At 38.1% G+C, this 20,432-nt stretch overlaps 1 protein-coding gene across 1 annotated transcript in view; it reads right to left on the minus strand.

The window, feature by feature from the left end:
• Nucleotides 1-20,432, minus strand: part of LOC124716735 (DNA topoisomerase 2) — a 137,938-nt gene that overhangs the window by 88,613 nt on the left and 28,893 nt on the right. Inside the window, exons 12-13 of the mRNA XM_047243279.1 lie at nucleotides 16,679-16,909; nucleotides 8,406-8,653 (exon numbers count right to left, since the gene is read on the minus strand). Of these exons, the coding sequence (XP_047099235.1) occupies nucleotides 8,406-8,653; nucleotides 16,679-16,909 (479 nt within the window). The remainder of the gene's footprint in view (nucleotides 1-8,405; nucleotides 8,654-16,678; nucleotides 16,910-20,432) is intronic.

The raw sequence follows: 20,432 nt of genomic DNA on the forward strand, positions 1-20,432 counted from the left end.
CCTCCCCCCTTTCAATTTTGTGGTACAGAATATCTTTAAAGAGAGTGTGTCTTTCCAGATAGGGACGAAAGTACTGATGCCCAATTATGTAATTAATACTGATGAAACAAGCTGTCTGTACCAATCAATGTGCAATGGATCCCTTGTGGAACAGGAGCAAAAACTAATTTGAACAAGATTACCCATATCTTCATAGCACAGCATACTATAACTACATCAGGAAAGATATTCTCTTACATTTTATTGTGTGTGCAAGAACCATCTGGGAAATTTGGTCAGATTGTTCAGAAAAAAAAAATAGTAGTAGAGTTGACTCACAAATTAAAAAGTTTCATGAAAAAATTCAAAATGCTCCAGACTTGTTTGAAACTTTTAGAGAAATCACTTTGAAGGAACATCCCATAAAAACATATTCTTTAATTCTGCACCAATCTGGTGCATCTGGCTAATCAGTGTGCATCCAAGGCAGTATCTTTCATTAAATGTGTGTGGCGCTTCTCAAATGTGTGTTTGGCTACTTCTGTGGCAAACACCATCCAGAATTCTGTTCTAGCACAGCAGGAGAAAGTAAGATGATTCTGTAATCTATTCTGTAGAAAATGGAACACACATTAATTGAAGAATGTTTTCTGTAATGATTGATTTATTAATAAGTTCACTAGGGCAAAAGTACTATTTTTGAATAATTTTGCACGACATACTACATAAGGAAATTTAAGGACGGGAAAATGGGATGGGAGGGCCAAGTTCACATGTGGAATTTGAATCTATACAGCCAGTGTGGTAGCAGTGAACCACAACTACTGCTCTACTCTCATTTGGTTGAAAGATTTAACTTTCCAGGTACGTGATGTATCTCAACATACGAAAGATCCATCAAAGTCTGTAATTATGGTCTTATGGTCCCCTTGTTACAAACAGCACAATGGCGACTTATTAATCCATTTGTCACTTTTACAGAGATACTGGACATTGACAAAGGTAAAATCAAGTTCAGATGTTCTCCAGGTAAGAGTGTTAGATTTATAGTGTAGAATATGAAGTTCAAGGGTTCATCAGCCAATATCAATAGTGACCTCAGACATTTTGCTGATGATTATGTTTTGTACAGTGGGGTATTCTGTATTGTCTGGGGGTGTGAGGAGGGAAAGGGGGGGGGGGGGAGATAGACTAATTTATAGCCACATACTGAAGATTTCAATGTGGTGCAAAAGTTGCCATCAGCTTTAAATATTCAGAAATTTGAAACTGAACACTTCATGAAACAAGAATGTGGCATGCTGTGACTACAATACCAATGAATCAAAACTGGAATCAGTCCACTCACATAAATATCTGGACTAAATTCGTGGGGATATGGAAAGGAACAAACGGGCTCAGTCGTAAGTACAGCAGCTGAAATACTTCAGTTCACCAGTAAGATACTGGAAAACTTCAATCAGTCTACAGAGGAGATTGCTTAAAAACATTTGTGAAACCCCTCAGGACCAACAGGGAATATCAAAGGTATGCAATGTAGAGCAGCCCAAGTAACTGCAATGTTAAGATTTAACCAAAGATGAGTAGTACAAAAGGGATGAAAAACCTGAACCAATAGATGCTTTAAGATAGAAGCAAATCAAAAGTTTCTTTGTGAAGTTTCAATGACCAGTATTAAGTGAGGACTAGGACTATACTACAACCTCAAGTGCACCATGCCCAGGAAGTTAAGATTAGACTAATTCTAGCATGGAGAGAACACTTAAGCTGTCAGTCTCATCACATTCCACGTGCAAATAGAATGGGAAGAAACATTAATATATAGTGCAATGGGAAATAACCTCTGCCACACTCTTCAGTTGCGTATGTAGGTAGATATTAGACGTATAACATTTTCACCAATTTCTTCAAGTCTTCTGTAACTATGAAATGCGTTCACAAACTGAATACAATTGTAAAAAACTTATATGATTTACTAGTAACATACGAAAATGTGCCAGACCAGGACTCGAACCCAGATTTCCCACTTTATGCTAGCAGTTGCCTTAACCATCTCAGTCATGCGAGCAAGCCTCCATGACCAACCTAAATGTCAATGTATCTTAGTATCTGTGTGTCAGTGTTCACACATATTATTTCACTTGTCAGACTGTCTTGCTTTGGCACGGAATACACTAGGGCAGCATCTGTATTTTATAGTGTGCATATTTCGAAATAATTGTTTGAAGACACTTTTTGAGAAGAGTGAACGGCAATAGAAGGAAGGGACTCAGCAAGAGTGGTGCCAAGCGACACGGTAAGGAGTTGCGCGTCATCATCTAGGGCATCACAAAGTCTGCAACCCACCGTCTGGCGCGTGGCAACATGTAGCTCATCTCCGGTCTAGTAAATGAAATCCGTGGAGTGCCGTAGACATTAGGACATACGGAAGCTTGGGTTGGTCCTGGAAGTTTGCTCAAATGGCCACAGTGGTTAATGCAGCTGCTCGTCTAATGTGGGAAATTTAGTTAGAGTCCCAGTCAAGCACACATTCTCATATAGTGTTGTACAACTGTATTTGCAATTTGCAAAGGCATTTCATAACTTAATACAGCTGTCTAACACCAGCAGTGCCTCTTTCTTTGGACACGTACGTATGTCCGAAGGAACACTGCATCAAACTATACAGATACTATAAAATACAGACACTGCCCTGCTATGTCCTCTGTAAATATTCTCGCCTAACTAAGTATGTTGCACTGTATGTCCATCAAGCTCCACTGCGTTTTTTTGCTGGGAATGGAATGTAATGGAACATACAATCCGTTACATACTGCCCACAGTAGGTATACAGATTCAAGCCTCGGCTCACCAAAATTCTAGTTTCTCACAAATGTTCATTTTTATGTTGATTGTTTCCCCACAAAACATTTCATGAAATATGTTGCAATTTACAAGGACTCGGCAGCAGTACCATTCTGGAGTACAGATTCCCACGGCAGAGAGGTAGAATGAAATGCAAGCTTCACGTCATCCCACACATTTCCCCGAATCCATTCTGTGAACGAGGAAGATATTCAACCTGCCAAAGCAGCGCTATGTCAGCCCCTGTCCAGTACAACTAATAGAAAATGAGGGACAGTAATATTTATGTAAAAATTTACATGATCCTTTGGTGAATTCCACATAGGGGAATAGAGGAGGAGGGGGGAGGAGGGGGGGGGGGGGGAAGGGGGCACCTTTAAAATGTATAATAAAGTACATTATTAAAACAGGAAAAATTCCTAGTATTTTAATTTTTATTTATCCTGAAGCTCCATTATTTGAAGATGAGACGACATTTAGGGGGGGAAAAGTGATTTAGTTTTAGTGAGAGGTAAAGGTCTTCTGCAATGTGAATAATATTAGATTTTCATGATGAAAATGTCAAAAAGTCGACTTCTCCCATTTTCATTCACTAATGACTTAGGTAAATGTATTCTGGGGTAAACTGTCACTGAAGAAAGATGTTTGCTGCATAGAAGATTGTATTAAGGAATGTGTCCTCCACAAAATGTCTTGTAGACAGCACTTTTGATAGTTGGGCATACTGACAAAAGTCTAGCGATAGATTTGCTCCTGTATGATTCTTGTCAACAATCTATTGCAGTCTGAACACAGAAACATTCATAAACAATATTAAAAGGAGAAGTGATTTACACTAACCATCACTCAGCATTAGCGTAGCACAAAAAGCAGTGAGGTATTCAGCCATAAAAATATTTGACCACCTTTCAAGTGATTTAAATAATTTAATGGATGTATTTTTATTGCTACATTTTTATGCACAGTATAAGAAAATTTTGCTATGGGGTGGTAGTGAGTAGGTAGGATCATGAAGCAGATTCATCAAACAATGTGCAAGATGGTCTCACAGTGTGAGAACAGCTAGAGGAGCAAGAGCCATATTGTACTGGGACAAAGGGACTGAGGATACACCTATCCCAATAGGCACCAACAAGTGAATCTTATTTATATTAACATACCACTACAGCCATGCTGTAGATGATAATTATAATGGGAACGTGTGGATAATTACTTCAATATCATTAAATTCATTAGAAAATGCTAATTACAAATTTTAGTTACTGTCACTGCTCACTGATGGAAAGGGTGAACCAATGAAGTGTGTCCAGAGAGGACAGGCACCAAACAGCTAAGACAGCCCACTGTTAGCTAAGACAGCCCACTGTTAGCTAAGACAGCCCACTGTTAGCTAAGACAGCCCACTGTTAGCTAAGACAGCCCACTGTTAGCTAAGACAGCCCACTGTTAGCTAAGACAGCCCACTGTTAGCTAAGACAGCCCACTGTTAGCTAAGACAGCCCACTGTTAGCTAAGACAGCCCACTGTTAGCTAAGACAGCCCACTGTTAGCTAAGACAGCCCACTGTTAGCTAAGACAGCCCACTGTTAGCTAAGACAGCCCACTGTTAGCTAAGACAGCCCACTGTTAGCTAAGACAGCCCACTGTTAGCTAAGACAGCCCACTGTTAGCTAAGACAGCCCACTGTTAGCTAAGACAGCCCACTGTTAGCTAAGACAGCCCACTGTTAGCTAAGACAGCCCACTGTTAGCTAAGACAGCCCACTGTTAGCTAAGACAGCCCACTGTTAGCTAAGACAGCCCACTGTTAGCTAAGACAGCCCACTGTTCGAGTAAAGACAGAATTGTTTCTTGAAAAACTGTTTCATATGACAATTGTACAATGCTGTGTTAAACAAAGGCAGTCTACAATCTTTTTTTTCAAGGTGGCAACACATGAACTAGCACGTAAATTGCAACTCCACTTTCAGCCACACTTAATTGTTAAAATTGCCTCGAAAAACCTATTTGTGCAATCTCAAGTTGATTCTACAATTGTGTGAAGCATTTCTGTGATTTTTGCAGTGCTCAGGAACTGGTGATTAATGACCAGTAATTCTGTTGTAAGTATTAATGATATAATTGCTCTGGAAATCGTTTTACTAATTTTTGAGATTAACAAAACTCAAACGAAACTAGTTGGCATCCTAACATTTTATGATTCTTACTATGGTTAGCCTCTAAACCTACCCACTCATCACACTATTATGCATTATTCAGGGCATAAGTGCTAGAGCTCACGACAGAGAGGAAACCAGGAGGGACAAGGGCTATGAGACATTTTTAAAAGACGTGAGGTAATCAAGTTGCCTCTAGCTGTGTTAGGGAAATTGATCACAGAAATTTCTTGCTAAACTACACTGTGTTCATTAATCCCGGCACATCTCTAAGGTAGTAAGTTTTGCTTACTGTAACCCACCATGTAGGTTAGAGGGGTCCAATCTGCATTTAATGAGAGACTACATTTTACAACTGACCCTAATGTCTGTTACCACGTGCATGCACACACACGCGTGCTCTCAGGATGATCACTAAATTAACAGGAATGTGACAATATGTACACAAGGTTTAAGAACAAAGAAACGAGGGTGAAACAACATATGTGGATGAACATGGTGTAACAACCCAAGGGTTATGCTTTGTAATCTTTACTGCATCAATAAATAGCCTTTATCTCAACTAAAATTACAAGCACCATTTTTGTGCAAATATGAAAAAAATACCTATTTTTGCACGGAATTTCGTTGCATCCATATCAGTTTCAGTCATTAGCATTCCTTTGTTCCATTTGTAGTTTGCTTGAGCATTTTATATATATATACTCAGAAAACAGTTACAGTAACTCCAAAAAGTTACTCACGGATTCGTATATTGAATTAAAACAGAAGTTGTTAGAATAGAATGCAACTATTAATACAAATCATATTGTAAAATAACATGTGAATTTTCACCTTCTATACAACTAAAATTATCACAGTTTACATTTTAATATCTATGTCACATTCTTTGAAAGTTATCTTTGATACTTTGTCTTTTGTGGTTTGTTGACAGCGAATGTGGCAGGGAGTTGTTCAGAGTTCTGGTTAAGTTACAGACAGTGTTGTTAATGTAATGGACTTGTTACAAGCAGTGTTTGCTGTCAATACAACTATTTCCAGATTCTGCCAAGTTTATATGGTGAGTGGTGGACTTAATGGATTTAGCAACAACATTTGTAATAATCTATTTCAGGTACTAAGGAAAGCATTTCAGTCATTTTGTAGCAAGTGTGGGTCTCATTTTTGGAGTATATGAAAGCAATTTAGCTGCCCCTGAACATACACATCACGATAAGATAAGTTGAAATGATCTTTTTGCCACATTTTTATTGGGCACTGCATTTGACAAATTTTGCTGTTTATTTTAATCTAATTTCCCAATGAGCTAGAGGTTTTAAAGTTTCCACATAGCTCAGAACTGGATGACAATGCAATATTAATTCTGTTGTCTGGTGTGTGGCAGAGAGTACTTCATGTTTCACTGAAATTCCTATCTTTTGCTGTTCCAGATGTAAATGTTTTGTGATAAACATTGCTGGTAAGTCTCCACACGAGCTCTCATCTCTCATTTTTAACTCCATGATCTTTGTGTGGAATATACATAGGATGACTCTTGTGAAGAAAAATTGAAATAAACCCTAAATTTATTTCATAACTATGTGTAATCTATCAGAATGTTTAAAATCAATTGAAAAATTTCACACACACAATACTAAGAAGCAGGAAATAATTATTTAAATCATCTTTTAATAACATGTTTATAAAATGGACTGAAAGTATGAAAATTTCTCCTAGCACCATACAGATTCCAAACTACCTTATAGGTACCCCGAAAATTTGTGCTTGCAATTTGTAACAGCTGTTGCAATACTTGTAAAATTGAAAAAAAAAAAATGTTGAGTGCGTGGAATAGACAATAGTAAGGCATGTAGAGAGTAGCCGTCATTGAGAAAAATCATGCACGACACATCTATTGCGTGTGACCCACATTTTTTGTTTTAAATTTTGCAAGTTGTGATGTTATGTGAGCCTCATTGTCCTTTTTAACTAATTTGTGCCTGATTTTATTCTGAGAAGCTCAGTAATGTAAGTAAATACTATAAATGTATATGTGATTCAAAAAGTACTTTAAGTGAAGCGCAGCTGAACAGCAAGAAACACTTCAGCACGCAATCCCCACAACGATAGTAGTTGGGAATCGAGTATGGACTAAAAAAAATTGATTTATTAAAAAAAGACTTAATATGTATCTTGTGGAAAGAGGGCGTGTTAGGCCGTTGCTCAGAACATATTGTTACATGTAATGAAAATTGCTATTGTAGTGATAACACTGAGTAAAGTATGTTTAATAGTTGCCAAACATTATGTATACAAATTTTCTGGAAGTGAAGAATAGAAATATCTCATTTTTGGGAAAGGAGGTGAACTTCATTGTCGTCGCCGGCTATCAATCGACAGAATTTTAGGTGTACAAAGTTCACAAAAATACAGGAAAGGAAATGCATTCTCTATACTTTTCATTCAATATGCAACAACCTTTCAATTTATTAATTACAATAATTGGATTATGATCTTGTACAATAGTATGGTGCTGAACAACTCCACTGACTAATTTTGATGTAGCAAGACATGTAGTTTGAAGGAAGTCAGTGTACCAAGCAATCTCCTTTTCTAAAAGCAGACTGCTGTTTGATCGTATTTACTTACAACAGTGGTCCCTTAGGTATGATAAGCTACAAAAACTTGAGCTCAAAGCTATCCGCAATACGGCAAAGTAACCAACAGAGTTGTACTTTAAATCTTTAAGAACAATAACTTCCTCCAAATTATAATACAACAACTGGTGCAGAAGCTGATCATTTAAGGAGGCAGCAACCAAAATTCAGGTACCAGTTATGACTTGAAGTAAAGTCTCAATCAAAATCAATCTCTCCCTTTCCACAGACATATATAAATATTGAGAATTACCTATTTTCAGAATTACATGTATGGGGTTAGGAGAAATAATTTTATGCTTCTTAGTCCATTTTAAGAACAACTTATGTTAAAAATTAATATACATTATTTCTGTTTTCTACCACTGCCAATGTTATAATATCCATGTCACTGCAACAAGGGTGGAATACACATACTATACAATACTGATAATTCATCTATGCAATCCCATATGAATTATAGCTCAACAGTAGTTGGAGGTTGAGAATGGGGAAAAACATGCACACTGCACATGAATCGTTTTTCTGGAATGGAGACCAACAAGTGTTAATTTTACGTTGTCTTAAATCACCTAGTCACACAAAAAAAGAAGTTAGAGAATTGTACACGACATTTTGGAGTTAATTTCCAAATTGGCACAGCAGCCTTAAAAGGCAGGTTATATAACAAAAACTAATCCGAGAGGCATTCAAAAGTTATTACAAAGGACATATGAAGACAAGTTCTAGTAACTTTTCAGCACTGAATGAGAGCAAAAAAGCATACTTCTGCAGTATAAAATGACAGTCACCTCAGCATGGTGAATATGTATCTTGGACTGGCAGAGTCCTTCCCACCATTAAGACGTGTGCCAAACTGCCCGATTGGCTGCAGCAAGTTGATGTTGTTACTACCCACAAAGTTCTGAGCCAGGTTGATAATCGTCGACATGAGTGACTGTTCGCCATGGTGGTATGCTGAGTGTTCAGCCACAGAGCCTGCCAACTGCGCGACTTTCACCTCCCTCTTGTCATTTCGTTTCAAGCAGGTGAACAGCACCTATAACAATGATGTGCATATTATTATAAATTAACACTGCAACAGTATAAGTTTTTCAACACATAGCAAACTGTGATCCTACAAAATAATGTGTCTGACTCATTTTGCAGAGAGAGAGAGAGAGAGAGAGAGAGAGAGAGAGAGAGAGAGAGAATAGTGATGAATTGCTTTCATTACCAGAATACATTTGTTTATAATTTGTGAATGTCTTTATAAACATGCACAAAAGTCAGAAAAAATCACCTTTCTGACTTACTTTGTTTCTTGGCAATACCAACCACAAAACAAGAGTCAATTTCAAGAAAACTGGATTTTCTTATCATTGTCATCTAGTCTTAAGACTTAACCAACTGAATTACTGGGGGGAGGGGGAAAGCACTGTTAACATTCACAACCTACTTTGAAGAGTTTTACAGACCCCAAAAATGCTGTGATTGCCTGTGACAAATGTGGCAGAAATCTACATATTTTTACCCACTCCTTGGTTATTCCTTTCCCTGTGAAATTATACAATCCCCTATATTATTTTGTTTATGCCTTTTTACTTTTTTTAGCATCTGTACAGGACAGCAATGTTTCTTCTTCTTCTTCTTCTTCTTCTTCTTCTTCGATATTTCGGCTGTGAACCAAATAACCATCGTTGAGGCAAGTCGGTGATAACACTATGATATACCGTGGTTTTAAGTTAGTTACCAACTTGCCTCTAAGATGACTGCATGATTAACAGCCGAAACATCAGTAGTAATACTGCTGTGCGAGACGCACACCCAAAAGATGGAAATTCTATCTACCTGGGAATCTTCAAGAAACACACATGATTTTGTTTCTCAGAACTGTCAAATTTTGTGTGGTTTCTGTTTTTACCCACACTTTGCACTATACAACCAAAAAAAATGTTCATGAATGTGTGGTCCAAAGGAGTTATTTATTACAGAGCTGTCACTGACAATAAATGAGTAATTTTTTAATAACTACATTTCAGTGAGCAGAGTATCAGCAAATGCCAGTTCCTTCTCAAGCTGAACATGCCTGCCGCGTTGCCCATTTTCGCGGTGCATGTGAAGCCTTGTCAGGTTGTGAGAGAAAGGGAGAATTCAATTATGGGACTTTTGTCAATCATTGCATCTCCAAAAAGATAAATTTAAGTAAAGCTAAGTCACATCTATTTCTGAAGAAATATTTTCCTGATTTCCAGAACTTGCGGCAACCCTGACATTGCATTAGCAGTTTTCATTTCATTCACAAGGCAATTGGAAACAGACTGTCACAGATATAATAAAATATTTATCTACAGTGAGGGTCACCCAAGTCATAACACCATTATAAATTTATAAACAATCTGACGTACAGAAACAACATTTCTGGTGAATGAAAATACTTTGACCCTCCTACCAAAATAGAGAAGCGATTATTTTTCCAGTTAAACTGTACTTTTTCTAACACATTTTTGATAGCTTGTGAAAAGGAGGCAACAAAAAGCGAAAGATGTGAAGGCACTGTCAGCACACCACACCCAAACTGGAAATGATAGCATATTGACTTTTCTGGATGACTGTACAATGACACCACTCTTCCTGATGAAATTAATTATTGTTAAACCACATGAGAATCACCGACTGTCAAGAAGAAATGAGCATAAACATTTCATTAGTGAGCCAAGGACTACCTATTGAAAAGCTTATTTCATCTCTTAACAGACAATGCCTCTAACCACATTCAACATTCCTCAATAAGGTATCAGAACTACTACTGAATTTTGATCACTATAAACAGGCTACAATGAAGATGTCAGATAAGAAATCTGTAGAAAAGTGTAAGTCCTGGCTTTTGTGGTACACAAACAACAGATGCACCTGTGTTGCAGATAAAATGAATAAAAGTATACTGATACTTTTGAGGGCAAATTCGTAGAGCACAGATGGGTTAAAATTAAGGTACTATGGCAAAAAAACAATAAAAATTTACATCGGCAAAGGCAAAGCAGCCAACAAGCATCGTAAGCCAAGCTTCTTTACTGGATGGGAATAATTCTGTGAAACAAAACAGAACTGATAATGGAAATATGGGAGAACTGTTGTGGAGAGTAACACCGAGCAACTATTTTTACAATTTTGACACAGTAACTTCCTTTCATCAACTCTTCTTTTTAGAAATACCATATGCATTGAAGTCTTCTGATAGTAACTCTGATACAAAAAACTGTAATAAAACCCACCAAACTAACAAACTCACTTCTTGGGAAATCCCACTTAAATATTTCCATTGGTTCTGCCAAAACTCCCATAAGAACAATGTTATTCTACCCCATTTTTACCGAGTCGTGCTTTAAGAAAATGCTCGCTTTTAAGGAATAAACACAACAAGTCTGCAAATTAAAATCCAGCTTTTGCCCAATTCCTATTATGTCCAAGTGAGTTTCTGATTAATTTCAGTTTCACACTGGCCGTACTTCATGTTGTGCGATGGCAGTGTATGGTAATCTATTTTTTCAGTCGACATATCTAGATCGAATTCCATTGTAGTACTACCAGAAAAAGCTTTGAATGAATTGAAAAGCAATTTCCACTTTGCCTACCATGAGACTCTTCACGTGATCTGACTTCACAGTCAACATGTTACAAGGTGCGAACCGTGTTGTCATATAGCTGACTTTGTAAGATTCATCTTTTTGTGGAGTTAAGGTATGCAAACCTACGAAGCTTTTGATAGAGCAAAAGCTGACAATCATCCACAATGTCCAAGACAATCTAAACAAAACTTCTGGACAAAGGGGGGGGGAAAAAAGAAAACAGGGTATGATTTGGCACTGTCTTCATTGTTTTTTGAGAATGCCACACAATGAAGTTTTAAAATGCTGAAGCTAGCAGTTCCTCTGGCCGCAAAAGAATGTCAAATATTCAGCAATGTGGGAACTGTTCTTTTACCCCTCTAGCAGGTGTGCTGTTTGCAAAGTACACCGTGTACCCGCTTGTCTTGTGAACACATGTAAAGAATGGCTGGGTGTTATCAAGGCAAATAGGTATGAGCAAAAATCACTGTTTTATGTTAATTAAATACCAATAAATGAACTTATATGAGCTAAAGCACTGTTTAGTAAAACAATAATGAAATGAACTTTTATTGTATCACTCCATTGCCATCGACACTTCGATATAGTGTCCGGAGGATACAGTGGCCAAAGTGCAGAGTCCAACTTTCATTAAAAGCGTTGGGCAAGTTCGTTCATTTGTTCACAGGAGGAGGTCAACAGTGTCAATCTTTCAGCCAGTCAACAATGACAGAACCGAGGCGCACACCCTGCAGTCTTTCTCTAACTATTTAACTGAAACTATTTGGTAAAAAAATCCTTTTTGCTTTCTTTGTTTCTTTATGTGTCAGGTTCACAATGGCATGCCCATCATTTCGTTAATGGTCATTATTATATGTATGTGGAAGTAAGATACTGTGCAAAATTCGAAAAGCTTGTAATGAATAATAGTGGTCGCTATGATTTTGCATCTGGTGTGTATTACACAATATGTTGCAGCATATGAAATTTAGTTAACATACTGAATTTTCCTTTAGATTTGGCTGGAGGTCTACCTGTCACCTATTTTGAGGTAACTGACCTGACATCACACATTTGTGATCGTGCTGCGCCAGTGAAAGCCAGAGTGAAATATCCACAACATTCCTCATATTTCATAAATGGTTTCATATATTGAAATGATATTTTGTCAAATAACAGCACACTTAGCGGAGAGCATTTGTCATTTGGTTATTACACAAAACTGACTTATCTACCATGTTATTCCAGTAACAGACTTTTTCGATGAAAGACTGATTTTTAAGGGCCATCAATAGCAGGTGAAACAATAATTGCTATGGGTTTTGGAACAACATAAGTGAAGACATCACACTTCTTTTGTACTGAAAATGTGATTTTTCATGAGCTACTGACCCTACTTTTCCTCACTTAAACTTAATAAACCACTTTTTCAGAATTCTTTTGCAACTGCATCTCCACAACATGTTAGTGAGGTGAAATTGTGTAAACTCTACTGCGTTTTGGTAAACAAGCCAATTTTAACATAGCAACCACAAAAATGTAAGTTTTACTCCAAATTCGCCACTTGTGATGCTTCTCTGGAAGTTACAAACTGATAACAAGCCAGGTGAAAATAAACCACTCCATTTTTTTCAAAATTCTTTTTAGATACTAACGAAGTCAGAGGTGACAGCAGATCTTTTTGAATGGCCACCATGGAAGTGTGAGAGTGGAGGGTGCCCACTAAATATTTACAGAACATGTGAGCATACACAAGTGCCCTGCCGTCTACGCATTTAGTGGCCGTGACATTCTGCACGCACTATACACAACAGTAATGACCCACTAAGGAGGCAACAGTGCAACTGCACCAGATCCCAGCCAACCACTTATGCAATTACTCATTTTCTCTCAGACAGCTGCCTCGTTGTTGGATTGTGGTAATAGGTCATAATCTGAATAATTTTCTTGCATGTAATGTAAATTTCTCACTTAGCTCAGCATTTATTTTATATTACTGCTACTCACTTGGATGTACAACAACACAGTTTATCACTGTTAGCTGAAGCAATAATGAAGGAACAGCTCTGGGCTCATTGTGAAAAACGATGGAACAACGCAAAACAGTTTTATCTGTAGTTGGTGCACTTCATACATCACACCTGCTCGAGGGTTAAAATGGTTTCAAGGAATGAGTAGTGGCAGCATTCTTGTATGCTAAACTATTCTACAAGACAAAGCTCCCTGAAGATCAGAATTCGAAATTTTAGTGTGTCAAATGGGTGGTTAGACTGTTTTAAAAAACAGTCACTATCTCTCATTTCAGAGTACGTGAAGGGAGTGCAGTTGTGAACACAAACTCTAAACCACTGCAAAAATACTACACTGCTGTGATCAATGTGGGGTTATGAGACCAGAGACACTTAACACAGATGAACAAGCAGTTTTTATGCTATACTGTCTGCAAAAACTTATGCTGTTAAGAGAAAAAAATACCACGGAGATAAGAAAGTAAGACAGAATGATTAAACTATTGTGTGTAAATAGCAATGGGAGCCTGAAGCTGCTGCCACTGATAGGGAAATTTAAAGCTCCCACATGTTTTAAGAAAATTAAGACACTGTCTTCTACTTACAAGTACAACAGCAATGCCTAGATGCAATCAAAGAAATCTCAACAAGATTTCTACAGCATTTAGATGCCAAAATGCATGCAGCAACTAGGAATATATTACTTACGAGGGCCGTTCAGAAAGTAACCTCCGGTTGATTTTAAAAAATACACCAAGTTAAATAAAAACATTTTAATATATACATCTTACAACTACATCTTTGCACTATTTTTCTACATAGTCTCCATAGCGATTGAGGCAATTATCGTATCTCTTCACAAGCTTTGAAATTCCTTCTGCATAAAAATCACCCGCTTGTGCCTGGAGCCAGCCTGTGACCGCATCTTTGAGCTCTTCGTCGTCATCAAACCGCTGTGACCCGAGCCATTTCTTCAAATGCATGAAGAGGTGATAATCAATTGGCGCCAGGTCTGGGCTGTAAGGTGGATGGTTGATAACGTCCCACTTGAAGGACTCAAGAAGGGCCGTTGTTCTGCGAGCAGAGTGAGGACGGGCGTTATCGTGCAAAAAAACGATACCGGAAGTCAGCATACCACGGCGTTTGTTCTGTATAGCCCGTCGTAACTTTTTTATTGTTTCACAGTACACGTCTTGATTAATGGTCGTACCACGTTCCATGAATTCAACCAACAACACCCCTTTGGCATCCCAAAACACCGTTGCCATCAGTTTTCTGGCAGAAAAATCTTGCGAGCCTTTTCTTGGTTTGGTAGGCGAATTTGAATGTGCCCACATCTTTGATTGTTCTTTTGTCTCAGGGTTCACTTACTTAATCCAGGTTTCGTCACCGGTCACGATTCTGTTTAACAATGGTTCTCCTTCGTCCTCATAACGTGACAGAAAGTCTAATGCAGAGGCCATTCTTTGAGTTTTGTGGTGGTCGGTAAGAATTTTGGGCACCCATCGTGCACAGAACTTACGGTAACCCAATCTTGCTGTCACTATCTCGTACAAGAGAGTCTTAGAAATCTGTGGAAAACCAGTAGACAACTCTGACATTGAGAAACGTCGATTTTCACGAACTTTTGCATCAACTGTCTGAACGAGTTCGTCAGTCACCAATGATGGTCTACCACTCCTCTCTTCATCATGAACGTTTCCTCGTCCACTTTTAAATAAACGTACCCATTCACGGACAACTCCTTCACTCATAACTCTTGGTCCGTACACGGCACAAAGCTCACGATGAATAGCTGCTGCAGAATATCCTTTGGCTGTAAAAAACCTTATATGACAGCACGCACTTCACATTTGGCGGGGTTGTCTATTGCAGCACACATTTCAAACTGCCACAAAAACTAAACTAGCGCAGGTACAACGTTCACTCGACCACAGCTTGATGCCGACTGACCTGTTGGAGTGCGTGAACGCACAGATGGCGTCGCTACTCCCCCCACAACCCGCACTGTGACCAATCGGAGGTTACTTTCTGAACCACCCTCGTATAATTGACCGACATCCTGTACATCCAAATGAAATATTTCTGAGAAATATTAATGTTGACAATGCAGAAAAAGATAAATGCTACTTACCATTAAGTTAACACATTAAGTTGCAAAGAGATACAGCTAAAAGACACTTATACACAAGCTTTCAGCCACAGCCTTCGTTAGAAAAAGAAAGATACCATTCACTAACACAAGCAAGCACACCTTATGCACACATCTGCCAACTCCAGCATCTTTGACAAGAATCTCGTCTGACTCTAAAGCGGAAGAGCGAACCTTATCAGTTCCTTATCAGTGCGGTTATGCAACCAGAAGTGAATTTTCCAGCAACAGTAAGCTAAGTAAATATATAGGCGACTGCAGCTCAGGCAGCGAAAAATTCTAAGTCCGAATCAAGGTCACGCATAATACGACGCGTACAGCAACGAGTAACATGGGCGTGGCAGGAAGTAAGCCCGCGCGCCAGCGCAATGGCGGCGCGTATTGCGCAACCGGAAGTGAATTTTCGAGCAACACGGGCCTAGTAATACTAGGGCCCGTGTTGCGCCCGGCCGCGTCCAGCGGCTAAGTCCCGCTCAAGGTCACCCGCCTTACACAGCGGCATACGGTAAACGCCCACCCACCTCCCTGCAACCCACAGAAGAGAAAGATGCTTCAGTAGCTGAATTAGTATTTTTAATTTTAAAAAAATCTCACGGGATAGATAAGGATGGTTCTCTTTATTAGAAATGGTAATACAAAGTGATATCTCCTTTTATTGCGCGCGCGTGTGCGCGCTTTTCTCTCTCTTACGAAGGCTGTGGCTGAAAGCTTATATGTATGTGAACTAACGAAAACATCTGCAACCTTCAGAACTGGGCACTGGGCATAATACACTCCATTAAAGCCAAGTACAGGGGGCAGTCATCAAGAAATCAATTACATTACTCGAGAAGACAGAAATAATTATGCGTTGACATTTTACAGGCCATGCACAAGTTTGTTGCTGTGTGCAATTGTGTTTCACTACACACTGTTAAACTGTTTTGCAGAAGCTGATTGTAGTGCTATAGTTAGTGATAAAGACAACATTGTTCCACAAGACGAATTGAAAAAAATCACAGATGTTTCTGTCATTACAGTGTGCTGGAAGGAGGAAACACACAACTCTTCTTGATTTTTAAAAAATATATTCTGTAAAAAGTGAGATACATATTTACATTTATAGCAAATTAATGGTAAGTTTGTGATTAACTAGTTCTTACATCATCTAAATATGCTTTAATTATGATTCTAGGTCACCCCTTCCACGTACCTAGGCAAAACCCACATTTAAGCAAATCTCTACTTAAGGGAAAAAATATTTGGGTCCCCACCAATGTGTGCGATTTGTTGAAGAGGAGTTTTAGTGTATATGTAGAAAGATATGCGAATCTCACCTTCCTCTGACCAGGTTTGAATCCATCAACCAAGGACGGAATAGATCTTTCATTGTCACAATTGCTAAAAAGTACAAGTTCTTTATTGACAAAGTCTGCATAATTGACACTGTGTGTGTCTTTCTCATAGAGATATTGTTCTGGTAGACCCATTTCCTTCCTCCTCTTCGAATCCTGCATCCACGATGTAAGCCATTCCTTCCGTTGCTCAACACACTTCTTACTAAAGGCCTGCAACACAAAAGGTATTTTTATTACATGAAAACATACGCACATATTATGAACTATAAAAACACTACATATATGGACCATAAAGGTGATAAGAGTAATTAATAGCACGACAGAACAATTAATCTCCCTTCAACAACCAAAATGTTTATTACTGATGCACAGCAATCCACCCACAGCCGGCTGAAGTGGCCGTGTGGTTCTAGGCACTACAGTCTGGAGCCGTGTGACTGCTACGGTCGCAGGTTCGAATCCTGCCTCGGGCATGGATGTGTGTGTGATGTCCTTAGGTTAGTTAGGTTTAAGCAGTTCTAAGTTCCAGGGGACTGATGACCACAGCAGTTTAGTCCCATAGTGCTCAGAGCCATTTGAACTATTTTTAATCCACCCACAACATCTGTTAACTGATGTGCTTTGTTCTTTTTGTTTTCAACAGTCTTCAATTTACTCTTTGCGTCACCTTAAATACAGTAGGGTGTAATATGAACACTTAACAACACATCTGCTACATTTTAATTTTTCTGTAACATTACCATGACCTATAACATTTATTTTCACGAAGATTTTTGATAAAGTACATTGTATTCCTGTTCAAAGTCAGCCTTGGAACAAAGTGGAAAATGCAACAAGTAAAGTTATTTATAATGTAATGTAGCATTAGAGTGATAAGCAAGATTTACATTCTCGATGTGTTGGGTCATGGCTGCCTTTATTATAGGTTCACAGGGTTTGGAAGGTTGGAAGTATGTTGAGTGGTTACTTGGCCCGGGGTGTTTTTGGTGAGAAAGAGGGCAGAAATTGTCATGTGGAACATTGAGAAGAAATGTTTATGTCTGACATCAAGTCATACCAACCTAAGACTGCACATCTAGCACAGACTGGCACTATTTCACACAGAAATAACAAATCGTGAAAGCCCATTAAACATACAGCCATCTTCAAAAGCAGTGTTTATTTGTATAGATAACTGAAATTTATTTAAATCTGTTTTAACAATACAATGAGCACAATGAAGGTTGCAGCTAGTCATTACAGTCAGATTATTTTAGTTGCCATAGTTGAGGAGACTGTCGACAGAAGATATTCCAAATCGTGCCAACATGTCATGGACAGAACTAGACAAGAGGCCTTGTTGCTAAAAAATAAAAATGATTGTTGCATATTTCATTAAGAATTCCAGAACAAAATGTGCCATTAGATTAAACTTCATTACCAGTAGTTCGTAAAATTTATGGTCTACATTTTTCATGTAGTGACTGCTTCTTTCAGAATAACAAGGGGGCTCTAATTCTAACAATGATTCCAAAAAGATAGGACCATACCACTAATAACCAAACGAACACTATTGTAAGTCATGTTCTGCAGTAACTTTAATCAGTGGCTGCAAGTAAAATGACTAGAAAGGACAGGATATAATATACTCCTGTGGAAGAAAATGTGAATTCTACAATGTAGATTTGCATGCTGGAGCATGAGCTCAATTAGCGAAGGACCTAGGTCTTTCTGCTTCTACCTTGAACACGATTGTGAGAAATCTGTCAGACATCAAAGCCAATGCAAGAGTCTGGTTCCATGACATTGAGCCATCAGCTATCAGCATATGATTGTTTGGATAAACTCATTGGAGCAGTTTGTTTGCATGACAGTGTTGGGAATTCCACTTGATGGCAACATCCTGAGAGAAGAAGTGCTTCAGTTTGCAGCAAAAATAAGGATCACCATCTTCACAACATCAAATGGTCAGCTTGGTCAGTTCAAAACTTTTAACACTGTTTGCAAACCAGCTCTGTAGTGAAAGTGTAAGTGTTGATAGAGGAAATGTGGACCAATGGAAAAAAGGAACTGTACTCTCTAAGGATTATAATCCAAAACACTGACAAAACTGCTCTTTTTATAACATATTGCAAATTAAGATCTTACGTTTGAAAGGTGAGAAATGCCACAGTGGGAAACTGCGGAAGCAGAGGATAACCATTTCAGTTATGGTCAGTGCTGATGGATCTTAGAAAGTACCTCCTTTAGTAACTTTATTCCAACAGCAATGCACAGATTACTAGTTCCATATTCACACCCACCATTCAGGCACTGGATGCTAAAATGGGAGCAAAAAATAAGAAAATATTGCAGCTATTTGACAGACATCCAGCACACACTGACAACCTGCAGCTCAGAAGTGTTATGTTAGAGCTCCTGCCTCCTAACTGTACAAGTGAGCTTCAACCATTAGATGTGGGAATCTTACATTCATTTAAATGCATATACAGAAAAATGCTTGTCCAGAATGCCAAATTTATGCACAATAATGGCATGGAACCAAATTCTATGAAACATTTTGGGGCAGTAAACTGCTGTTAGACAGAAACAAATGCAATTACTCCAGATTCTTTTTATTAAATAGGCAAAACTTAAATTGTTTTACTTTCATATTTTAAACAACAAAGAGAATTACAGTAATTTTAATTTATTCATTTTCACTTGTTTGGTTTCCTATGCTTTCTAGGATTTTATACTTACTTTCATTTTACACTCTCAAGTCAGTCCACTGGAAAGTGTAAAAAGGGTTTTTTATTGTAAATGGTTTGAAAGAGAATCTGAGCAGCTCCATTTGATTGCTTGTGGATGGTACAGTTTACAGTCAAATTCTTCAGAAAAGCAAAACAAATTACAAAATGACTTAGACAAGATGTCTCCATGGTGTGGTAACTGACAATGAGAAACTTAGGTCCTTCACAGAAGCACTAAAAAACTGGAATTTCAGTTACATAATAAATCACACACACTTAAAGGTTGTCAATTCAGTTAAATATCCAGAATTCTCTCTTATGTTTTATTGCTGCAGGATTATTCTGCAATAGTGGGCTAAAGTAAAACTCTGTTAGAATATCAGTTCTTGTCAGACAAAATTTAAAAATTAACTGAAAACCAAAACGATGAAAAATTCCATAATCCTGAAAAATTTTCAAATTTTTCCCAGGTGAAAAAATTCCCCCATTTTTCCCAGATTTCCTGGGATGTGTACACCTCGAAACATACAAGATTAAATTGCACTTCCTGTGGATATTTCTCTCCCAAAGCCAAATTGTGACACCATAGTATTGACAAAGGACATCAAGAAAGTTCAAAGTTAGCAAGCTTGTGTTTTATTATCAATAAAGGAAAGATTATGGAGACAATGAGGAAGATGGTTTTCAGAAACTACTACTAGTCACAAATTTTTGTTGCCTTGCTTAAATTATTCAGTAAAGCAACATGTTTCGAAGTACAGACCACTTCTTCGTGCTATAATCGCAACACAAAAAGCACTTCATAAAAAACAGTAAAGTGGTTCTTTACACAGTTCATGTCCTGTGGCCATCTTTTGAAATATTCAGTCCCATTCTCACTGACTACTGTGGCTCCTTCGGTCTTGTTAAGCAACGTTTATAAACTCGCAAAGGACATTGAAAACACTTTACATGGACTGTGGTTAACAAAATCCAAGGAGCCAAAGCAATGGATGTAAATGACCACCACTAGAAGACAGCCA

This window comes from Schistocerca piceifrons, chromosome 9 (genome assembly GCF_021461385.2).
Source record: "Schistocerca piceifrons isolate TAMUIC-IGC-003096 chromosome 9, iqSchPice1.1, whole genome shotgun sequence".
NCBI lineage: Eukaryota > Metazoa > Arthropoda > Insecta > Orthoptera > Acrididae > Schistocerca > Schistocerca piceifrons.